General features: G+C 45.7%; 1 protein-coding gene across 1 annotated transcript in view; it reads left to right on the forward strand.

Moving 5' to 3' along the window:
* The window catches only part of CCDC57 (coiled-coil domain containing 57), a 53,819-nt gene extending 48,049 nt beyond the window's left edge, over positions 1 to 5,770 (forward strand). The window contains exons 22-26 of the mRNA XM_018561766.1: positions 112 to 255; positions 515 to 1,084; positions 1,300 to 1,404; positions 4,156 to 4,257; positions 5,613 to 5,770. Coding sequence (XP_018417268.1) covers positions 112 to 255; positions 515 to 1,084; positions 1,300 to 1,404; positions 4,156 to 4,257; positions 5,613 to 5,770 — 1,079 coding nt within the window. The remainder of the gene's footprint in view (positions 1 to 111; positions 256 to 514; positions 1,085 to 1,299; positions 1,405 to 4,155; positions 4,258 to 5,612) is intronic.
* The last annotated feature ends 5,822 nt before the right edge of the window (positions 5,771 to 11,592 follow it).

Raw genomic sequence — 11,592 nt, forward strand, 5'->3', positions numbered from 1 at the left:
TCTTCAGCTCCAAGGGTTTTTACAAAAGTTCTTGCTCCAATTCTGGGGCTCTTTCATCACAAGGGTATTCCGATTATTGGATACTTAGATGATCATTTACTTCGGGAACAGTCTCGTCTGACTCTCTTAGAACTTGCATAAGAGTTTTGGGTCTGTTGGTATCCACCTTCGAAGCGATTCCATTTGCTCAGCTCCATTCCAGGCCTTTGCAGAGGAACATTCTTACGGCGTGGGACAAGTCTACTCTATCTCTAGGTAAGATGATCAGATTGAGTGCCCTGGCCGCGATGTTTCTATCGTGGTGGTTGACGTCACCTGCTTTAACAATGAGAAAGCAATTTCTTCCCATAGAATGGAAGATTGTCACAACGGACATCAGTCTTGCGGGAGGAGGCGGTTTATTGGATCATCTGTCTTTCTAGGGTTGCTGGTCTCCAGAAGAATCCAAGCTTCCTATAAATGTTGTGAAGTTGAGGGCAATTAGCCTGTTGATATCTCACTGGTCTCCTAACAGGTTGTCCGGTTCAGATTCAGTTGAACAATGCTATAGTGGTGGCATACATCAATCACCAGGGGGGCACCAGGTGTGTGTCAGCGGCGATGGAGGTTCATTTGATCTTGGATTGGGAGGTACTTCATGTTCCAGTCATCTCAGCAGTCCACAGGAGTAGAAAACTGACATGTGCACTTTCTCAGCAGACAAAATCTGGATCTGGGAGAACGGTCTCTTCATCCGGAAGTGTTTCAACATCTTTGTCAGCGCTGGGGGGCAACAGATGTGGACCTTCTAGCTTCTCAACACAACAAAAAGATGGGCAGATTTGTGTCCAGAACGAGGGATCCAACGGCAGATGCATTGGATGCCTTAGTAGCCCCGTGGATCAGTGCACCCTGATGTATGCCTTTCCTTCACTAACCTTGTTACCTCGTCTGCTTCGCGGGAACACGAAGGAGTTCCAGTCAATTTTGTCGCACCAGATTGGCCTTGAAAGGTGGGGTATGCCACAGTATATTTACAGTTCCTTTTTTGTTGTTGACCAAGTTCTTCTGGTTATTGTGGTGTCCGCCCCTCTTTTTGGACAACGTTTGAACGTCCCTACATATTATATTTCTCAATAAATGTTAGAAAAATAGGATTTTGTTCTTACCATAAAATACTTTTCTCGGAGCCCATTGAGGTCACGATGTTAGCCCTGATGAAGGTACCCTGCGTGGCTCCGAAACGTTGGCTATTTAACACTTGTGACATGCTTCTTTGAATAAAAGAACACTTGTATTTATCTTATCCTATCCTTTGAGTGCTGGCAAAATTCATTGCTAAAACCTTGGATACGCACGGCGCCATCCGTGGACATCACTACGAGCACCATCACTATCTGAAAAAGTGGTCTCCATTGCTGTATGGTGAGCAGGGGATCTCTCTTTTTATTCGAGTCCATTGAGGGACACAGCTCCCTCCACTCATTTCCATATATACTGCATGCTACACCTGTCAGGTGTGAAGTGGGAGGGGTTTTATCCTTAAAGTGACAGGCTTTTAATTATTTTGTTTGCCTAGTGTCCAATACTCCTAGAAGCAGCAGCATAACCCTTCATAGAGCTGTGTCCCTCAATGGACTCAGATTAAAGGATTTAATGGGCAAAAATCCTATTTTTTCTGATGTGCCAGTTGCCAAGAGTGATAGGACAAACAGGACCGTACATTGAAGGACTATAGATTTCCTGATGTATGTTTGCCTATTTGGTTCCTAAATGGACATGCACAAAATTCCCATCTCATGGCCCCCTCTCGGCCTGTGTCCCTTTTAACCTTTTCTCCACTTGAAATCAATTTTGTGGAAATTGTCTTTGATTCCATTTGTCGTTTCTCTAGTGCAAGGTTAGATAACCGCTGCACTTCAGCTGTGGTAAAGCTTTAAATCCCATCATGCCTCTGTCCCTGGGAGTCATACATGTATTTGTCAGAGTCTTGCAATGCCTCATGGGACTTGTAGTTCCCCAACAACTGGAGTGCCGAGGTTGCTAGCCCTGCTCTAGTGAGACAACAAAATGTGAAGCTGTTTGGGTGCCCAGACTTTTCTTTCTAGACATTTTTGTCTTCTTGTGCCCTTTATAATTGCTGAGTAATACAAGCTTTCTATTTGCTGACCCGCATGTGCAGATGATCAGCCCAGAGGTGTTACTGCAGGTCGTTACCTTTAGTTCATGAGCTGTGTTTACTTTAGGTTTTATGTGGACTGTATTGCACAAATAGCTTGCGTTATCTGTGTACAAGAGCAGTGCGAGCTGCAATCCCTCCCTCCCCGTTTGGCTTTCTGACAAAATCTATGTCCTAATTATTGTCGCTAGAGACGCGTGATGCAAAACATTAAGCAGCGTGGGGTGTATTTTCCTAATCTGAGTTTGGAGCACTGATTTTTCATCAGAATGAATTCTTTAGTATTTTAGCATTAATCTTTAGTGAAGAAACAATTGGAATTTCTGTTTATACGAGTTATATCGTCTGGACCACAGCAGTGATGTGACACTGGAGCAAGTTCAAGTACACAGGAAGTAGGTGAAAAGGTCTGCATGAAATCAACAGCACTGAGATCATTCCTGACACTGTTTCTGGGAGTTTGGGCTGTTTTTGCCCAGCAGCTTGTCCTGTTACATTCTTCACAATATACAAAATTACAAATCCAGCAGGGATGGTGGGAACCCGTCATAATGGGCACAGCAGGTTTACAGACCCAGGAACTCAGCACAGGGATGGTGGACTCCCCTCATAATGAGCACAGCAGGTTTACAGACCCAGGAACTCAGCACAGGGATGGTGGGAGCCCCTCATAATGGGCACAGCAGGTGTACAGACCCAGGAACTCAGCACAGGGATGGTGGGAGTCCTTCATAATGGGCACAGCGGGTGTGCAAACCCGAGAACTCAATGTAGGGATGGTGGGAGCCCCTCATAATAGACACAGCAAGTGTACAGACCCAGGAACTCAGCACAGGGATGATGGACTCCCCTCATAATGGGAACAGCAGGTGTACAGACCTGGGAACTCAGCACAGGGATGAAGGGAGCCCCTCATAATGGGTGCAGCAGGTGTACAGACCCAGGAACTCAGCATAGGGATGGTGGGAGTGCTTCCTAATGGGCACAGCAGGTGTGCAAACCCGAGAACTCAATGTAGGGATGGTGGGAGCCCCTCATAATGGACACAGCAGGTGTACAGACCCAGGAACTCAGCACAGGGATGAAGGGAGCCCCTCATAATGGGTGCAGCAGGTGTACAGACCCAGGAACTCAGCACAGGGATGGTGAAAACCCCTCATAATGGGCACAGCAGGTGTACAGACCCAGAAACTGAGCGCATGGATGGTGGAAGCCCCTCATAATGGGCACAGCAGGTGTACAGACCCCGGAACTCAGCACAGGGATGGTGAGTACTCCTTATTATGGGCACAGCAGGTATACAGACCCAGGAACTCAATAAAGGGATGGTGGGAACCCCTCATAATGGTCACAGCAGGTTTACAGACCCGGGAACTCACCAGTAGAGTCCTCGAGAGCTAGAATTGACTGTCAGGGGGTCTAAGGCTATATTCACAATAGCACTCGTGAGTTGAGGTTATTTAAACACAGATGAAATTATTTGGTAAGTTTAAACAAACCTAATAAACAAGTATAATGCTAAATATATTTCATACTCTGTTCACCCACCAGTACAAATGATACAAATGGGTATCCAAACTCTGAGACCAGTGAATATAGTGTCCGTGGTTTTCACCCACACTTCAAACTTGCAACAACCCCAACAACGTGATTTATTTGTGCGTCTCACACTACCAGTGTTTCACACACTCCCTCGGACAAAAGCTATAGTATCGTCAAATTCACTTATCTCGGATGCCCCAGCCCGGGCAGCTTTTTACGGTGTGCAGACAGTAACCGTTCTTCTTTGTGTATCTCAGAAAGACAATAATGGTAATGCAGCACATAGCGTAAAAGTGATTTAACCCCTTCATGACTGAGGCTTTTTTTTTTTTCATTTTTTGTACCCATGTTATATTCCACATTTTAGGCCTGAAAATTACAGTAACATAAAAGTGCAGAAACATCCTAGTAGAAAAATCTTATCCTCTGTCCTCGCTTTGCTCTCGTCTCGGTAGAGGGAGAGGATAGAATTTCTGTGCACATTAAGCAGGCTCTGGAACTGCAGCAGCATGACGTGGTCACCGCAGTGGGACTGGTCAGCGTGGGCAGAGACTCCAGTGCAGGAAGTTAAAGATAAAGCATCAGGGCCCTGCAAGTAGGTACCATCCTGTATCAATGGCCAGAATGGTACCTACTTGCAGCTCTGCGATTTCAGCTTTGGCCCCGCACACCTGCATGTTGTAAGAGTGCAACAGCGTTGCAGAAACCTAGAGGGTCATCTGCGTGTTGCGTTATTGCCTCATCCAGCATGGAGCTGTCACTGGGTTATCTGTGCACTACCCCATCAGACACAATGTCAACAGTGTTCACATCAGGCTATTAGGCTATTGTGAGTTATCCGTCTGGGTGAAATGCTACACATTGCTGAGTGCTGGTAAATCATCTACTTGCACTCCTAGCTCAGCAGCTGCTGTGTACCAACTGACTTGTGTTTGGCCACTGAGATAGACAGCGCGTGTCTCATTATAGAGAACCTTGTATAAAGATGTCATCAGCACACCAGCACGACCGAGTCCAATTCAGTGCAAATCCATTTATTGATAGATGTCACTCAATATATGTATGTCTACTCTGAGCTTGATGAAGGGGACCCTGTGCAGCCCCGAAAGCTCTTGATTAGTTGAGTGACATCTATCAATAAATGGATTTGCACCGACTTGGACTCGGTCGTGCTGGTGTGCTGATGACATCTTTATACAAAGTTGTACTGTGTGCGGCACCATCCGCACCCATAAACACGTTTGGGATTTCCGGTAAGGAGTGCTACAAGATTTATGGACATCTGTCATTAAAGAGAACCTATCGCAGAATTTTCAGCATCACCAGCACTGGAAAACGGACATCAAAAGGCATGGCGTTCAGCTGTTCCTCAATTGGAGGGACTGTCCTTTTTTTGGAATCAAACGGCATAGAGTAGGGAAGGGTTTTTTCTTTGCTGTCTCTGTCCTATTCAGGAAATTTCCCTTCACTTCCTGTGCTGGAAATGCAACAGGAAATTTTTTTAAATCTCTACAAAACGAGGGTAATTCTCCTTTTAGTAGTCACCAGAACAGGTGTGCGCATTCGAAGTGGTTGGCCTACGGTCTGATCACAGGGAAGATCAAGAGTCTTTGTCCTTCGGCAGTGGGCAGGTCTTGAATGCCGCAGAGAACAGCAGCATGTAATGACCTGAATAGCGTTCTCTGCAGCATTCTCCTGTGAGCTCAAGGTGACATACCTAAGGGGTCGGTTCTTAATGCCCTGGACATACAGGAAGTAGGTTGAATGAATTTAGGTGACTACCAGAGCCCCAATTCTGCTGGAGACTGCATCAGAGATAGGGGTACACTTTATCAAGCTGCATTTATTCTGCCTTTGTAATTACAGCTGTTCTGTAATGCTATGTGCTAATTTGTCTGTATTTAACCTGCAGCGCTCCCTGGGACGGCTCAGTCAGGCAATCACAAGAAAGTGTCTCCTATTCCGACTCCACAGTCTGCAATCAGGAAGAGGCCAGAAAAGACTAACCGGTCCGTGAATACAAAGAGCACAAAGAACCCCAAAATCCGCAACTACAATATAAGAGATTGAGCGGATCCTTCCCCGGAGCGGCTCCTTACTTGTTTCTTTTTTTTAATTTTTGTATAACAGTTTTACATTATTAAAGGTTTGTATTTGTCAAAGCCAATATCAGTTTCTGGTACTGATCGGAATATACTTTTTACAGTCCTATATGAGTTCCCGTAAAAGGGGTAGAAATATGGAAGCTTTCATTGATGATTTGCTTTTAGTAGTGCAGGCTCTGGGGTTGTTATCATATTCACTGCCTAACAAGTATGTGGGATGGGGAAGACTTTTCCCACTTCACTGGCCGTATGCTTGTTCCAAGTCAGAGTCCTAGAGCCTTCATATTTAAAAACAAGTCACCCTCTATAGGGCAACTTCTATATTTCTGGCCTCACAGGTTCACTTTAAACTAGAGTGCATTTTATATACAACACTTGGTCACCTTTTTAGGGCTCATTTACACGAGTGCACATGTCCATATGACATGCACGCCTGTAAAAAGACCCAATCCCAGAAGGGACAGGTGCTGCATGTAATTGCACGCAGGAGCCTGTTCTTCCCGATGGGAGGTCGCTGCTGCATGCAATTACACGCTGTCACATGCACACCCGAACCTGCACATTCATGCGGGTCCAGGTGTCCACACTTGGACGCACACTGTCTCTGCGCAATTACACGCAGTGCCTGTCCTAGTCTTTTAAAGGGCGCTCACACCATGCAGACGTGTACGCCTGTCTGAATGAACCCTTGTTCCTTCCTTCTTGTTCTTCTCCTTGCTTCCTCCTTCTCCTTTCTCTTCCTCTTCTTCTCCTCCTTCCTTTTTCTTCCTTCCTTCTTGTTCTTCTCCCTTCTTCTTCTTCCTCCTCCTTCTTCTCTCTCCCCCCCCTTCATATTTAAAAACAAGTCACCAACTTGCAGAACTCTGTGAGCCCAGGATGACACCCCCCCACGAGTGGTTACTTGATGTCCTGGAGTTACAGGAAGTAGGTTTAATGACGCATGGCGACCTCCAGTACCATGAGCTTGCTGGGGACAGCATTATTATTATTATTATTATTATACAGGATTTATAGAGCATCAGAAATAGGGGTAAATATTGCAGTGAAAGCTGTTTTTTTTTAACTACTGAAGGGCTATTAATATTTAAAACGTTTCATCAAGCTGCATTTATTCTACCGTAATTAGAGCAGAAGTCTTGTGTAGCTGTTCTGTAATGCTGTGTGCTAATTTGTCTGTATTTAACCTGCAGCGCTCCCTGGGAAGGATCACTCACACAGTCACAAGGAAGCGCCTCCTGTTCTGACATTGCAGTCTGCACAAAAGAAAGTCCTGACAAAACTGGCCGGCCAGTGAGTACAAAGCGCACAAGGGGCAGAAGGATGCACGGAACCCCCAGAATCCACAATTACAACATAAAGATTGAGCAGGTTCTCCCAGGGAACGGCACTTACCCTGTTTTTTGTACTTTTCATAACAGTTATTAAAGGTTTGTTTTTGTTCAAGCAGATATCAGGTTTCTGGTATTGATTGGAGTATACTTTTTGCAGTCATATTCGTTCCCTGAAAGGGGGTAGAAATATGGACGCTGTCATTGCTGATTTGTTTAAACAATGCATGCTCTGGGGTTGTCATCCTGTTCCTGAGTTCACTGCCTAACAAGTATGTAGGATGGGGAACAGACTTTTCCCACTTCACCGCCTGTATGCTTGTTCCAGGTCAGTAACAGCCTATATGGTGAGTCCCAGAGCCTTCATATTTAAAAACCAGCCACCCTCTATAGCAGGGGTGCCCATTAGGTAGATCGTGATCTACCAGTAGCTCTCAAAGCTGATGCTGGTAGATCACGAAGGGTGTGAATGGTGGAAAGACAGCCAGGGAAGAGAGAGCAAGGAGAGACAGCCAGGAAAGAGAGAGGAGAGACAGCCAAGAGAGCGAAGAGAGAGGAGAGACAGCTAGGAGAAAAAATGAGGAATGACAGCCAAGAAAGAGGAGAGACAGCCAAGAGGATGAACAAGGAGAGACAGCCAGGAGAGAGAGAGAGCGAGGGAAGTTTTTTTAGTTGGTAGATCTCATGTAGCTCGTCATTTGAAAAGTAGATCTTAACACAAAAATTGTGGGCACCCCTGCTCTATAGGGCAACTTCTATATTTCTGGCCTCACAGGTTCACTTTAAACCCGATCAGTTCATCCGTTCCCTCTCCCCCCATCCCTCTTAACTCTCTTTTTTACCTTTCACCATTCTCCTTCTCTCTTTTTTTTTTTTTTCCTATCTCATTTTCTTTTTTCTCTCCTCAATATATACAGTCCTCAATGATTACAATATCTGGGTCTGCATAGCGCTTTGTGCATGCAGATCATTATACATTCATCTACTTTGTAAAATAGCTAATTACAGAGACGGTACAATAGTGAAGGAAATCACAGCTTTGTTAATGTGCTGAATGCTGCAAAAGTTTATTTTCTTCTCACGGATTGTAGACATTATCAGAGCAACTCTTCTGTTCAGTGGAGTTCTGGGAATCCTGCCAGGAGGTTCTATGTTCCCATTGACTGTAACCCCCCTAATTCAAAGGAGGCTCCCCGCTCTCACTGCTGTAGGCTTAGATGAGGTTATGGCGTCTTGGACTGACTGCATTAAAAGGGTCTCAGTGCTGTTTGGATTTAACCCTTAAATACTACCGTAAGGAATTCAGATCATATTTCTTATGCAATGACATTACCCGTGCCATGGCATTTGACTGCTGCTTTGTTCAGTTGTATCGCTGTGGCATTTTCTGCAAAATGCTTTAACTGAGTCACACAAAATCTCTCACGGGCTAATCTGCGAGAGCTGCCTTGTCACTATTATAGTAGACCTAACACCAGATCTGTGATCTTAAAGGGCTAGAACCCAATCACTAAAATGTCATATAAGCTTGAACACGGTAATGTCGTTTCAGAATTGATCTTTTTCTGGTCCTTTGAGGGACACGGAAAGCTTTTAATTATCTGGTTATACTGCTGCCTACAGGAGGACTGGACACTGGCAGTTATCCAGTGTGGCGGCCCTCAGCGTAATTTTTGGGGTGCAGCATCTGGACATTGCATGGGTAGCCTGGAAGTGACCTTCAAGAACTGTATTCCGTGTAGGGCGCAGTAAGCAGCGGAGCTCTTTCCAGTTTCAGAGCCATGGCAATTGCCTCATCACATGCCCTTTCTCTGATGAGTATGGTGGTTTGGGATCTTTGCCATATACATTGGTCACTAGGCACCTTTTTAGATTCTGTGATTTCAACTACAGAAAGGGTTAACTATCAGACTGAATGCCAACGTCCTTTGTTGGGTGGAGAATGGTGCGGCTGCCATACAATGTCGAGGAAGTATCTCCTCACTGCTGCTCATTCTTTAAAGATCCAAGTGGGACTTCAATCTTCTGTCCATTCCTTCTGCCCACCTACAGTGACTTTGGTCATCTCTTGCCATCCAACTATCATCTGCTACCAGAGGTTTCGGTTTCATTTCCGTACTTCATACCTTGAGCCTTATGTTGTGTTACTACCATGCATCATTCTAGACAGGGAAGGAGGGGTGACAGTCCCGCTGTAACGAGTGCCCCAAGCTCACTCTCTATTAACGTCTACTCGGCTTCTTGCGGCAAGCCTACTCATGGTGCCGATGTCTGCCGTGTAGAATCACGCTTCCAGAGTCTATTTATAATCCCCTTTAGCTCCTTTGGATGTGGCTGGTTTCTTTGCCCTTTCGGCTGAGGTTTTCACTAAAGTCATGCTAGACTCTATGGCCAAAATCGCCAACCCCTTCCCCAACAGAGTCTGTACCTGATTTACCCGAGGCCTTAGTGCAGGGGTAGCAAACCTCCGGCCCTCCAGCTGTGGTGGAACTACAAATCGCATGAGGCATTGCTAGATTCTCACAGCCACAGACATGACTCCTGAAGAGAGATGCATCAGGGGATTTGTAGTTTCACCACAGCTGGAGGGCTGGAGGTTTGCTACCCCTGCCTTAGTGGCTTATTTAGCCATCAGCCACAGAGAATCTAATTCTGAGTCATTCCAGTCTTTGCCTGATACACTTTCCCCTGAGGAGTCTCAGCCTTCTGCTATTTACTCCCAAATTAAGAGACCATTTTGGCTCCTGTTGATGCGGTGCACACCGCTCTGTAAACTAGAGGAGCAGCCTGTTGCTTCTACCAGTGCTGTTTCCAGTCTTTGGTATTTAAGACACCTTGAGGCTGCAAAGACCTTCCCATTGCACCCACTTTTTCACAGGTGGTTTAGAGATGACATAATCATGTAGAAAGCCCTTCACGTCAGAGCCTTCCCTTCAAATCAGGAGCCCCTTCACATCAGCGCCTTCTCTTTAAATCAGGAGCCCCTTCACATCAGAGCCCTCCCTTCAAACCAGGAGCCTTTTCACATCAGAGTCCCCCTTCATATCGGGAGTCCCTTCACGTCAGAGCCTTCCCTTCAATTCAGGAGCCCCTTTACATCAGAGTCCCCCTTCAATTCAGGAGCCCCTTTACATCAGAGTCCCCCTTCATATCGGGAGTCCCTTTACATCAGAGCCCTTCTTTTGAAATCAGAAGCCCCTTCACATCAGAGACTTCCCTTCAAGTCAGGATTTCCTTCACATCAGAGCCCTCTCTTCAAATCAGGCCCCTTAACATCAGGAGCCCCTTCACATCAGAGCCCTCCCTTCAAATCAGGAGCCCCTTCACATCAGAGCCCTCCCTTCAAATCAGGAGCCCCTTCACATCAGAGCCCTCCCTTCAAATCAGGAGCCCCTTCACATCAGGACCCTCCCTTCAAATCAGGAGCCCCTTCACATCAGGACCCTCCCTTCAAATCAGGAGCCCCTTCACATCAGAGCCCTCCCTTCAAATCAGGAGCCCCTTCACATCACCATATCACTCATCAGAGCCCTCCACATCAGAGCCTTCCCTTCAAATCAGGAGCCCCTTCACATCAGAGCCCTCCCTTCAAATCAGGAGCCCCTTCACATCAGGACCCTCCCTTCACATCAGGAGCCCCTTTACATCAGGACCCCCCCTTCAAATCAGGAGCCCCTTCACATCAGGACCCTCCCTTCAAATCAGGAGCCCTAGGTTTTTGTTGTTCATGTGTCCTTGTTCTGCTAGGCCCCCGTTCTCACTATTGTTCTGGTTTCTGAAGTTGGGTTTCGTACTCTTGTCAGCAAATCTTGCCCTGTTTACTGTGCTTATTGGATTTAGACTTAGAGCTGACGTTCAACCTGCTTTTATTTTGCCATCCATTGCTCATTCACCTATAATACATGGCTATACAGGCTCATTCACCCATAATACTTGTCTATAAGGGCTCATTCACTCATAATACTTGTCTATGATGGCTCATTCACCCATAATACTTGTCTATAAGGGCTCATTCACTCATAATACTTGTCTATGATGGCTCATTCACCCATAATACTTGTCTATAAGGGCTCATTCACTCATAATACTTGTCTATGATGGCTCATTCACCCATAATGCTTGTCTATGTTGGCTTATGCATCCATAATACTTGTCTATATGGCTCATTCACCCATAATGCTTGTCTATAAGGGCTCATTCACCCATAATACTTGTCTATAAGGGCTCATTCACTCATAATACTTGTCTATGATGGCTCATTCACCCATAATACTTGTCTATGTTGGCTTATGCATCCATAATACTTGTCTATATGGCTCATTCACCCATAATGCTTGTCTATAAGGGCTCATTCACCCATAATGCTTGTCTATAAGGGCTCATTCACCCATAATGCTTGACTATAAGAGCTCATTCACCCCTAATGCTTGACTATAAGGGCTCATTCACCCCTAATGCT

The sequence above is a fragment of the Nanorana parkeri genome, unplaced genomic scaffold (genome assembly GCF_000935625.1).
Source record: "Nanorana parkeri isolate BGI_ZX_2015 unplaced genomic scaffold, ASM93562v1 scaffold544, whole genome shotgun sequence".
Lineage (NCBI taxonomy): Eukaryota > Metazoa > Chordata > Amphibia > Anura > Dicroglossidae > Nanorana > Nanorana parkeri.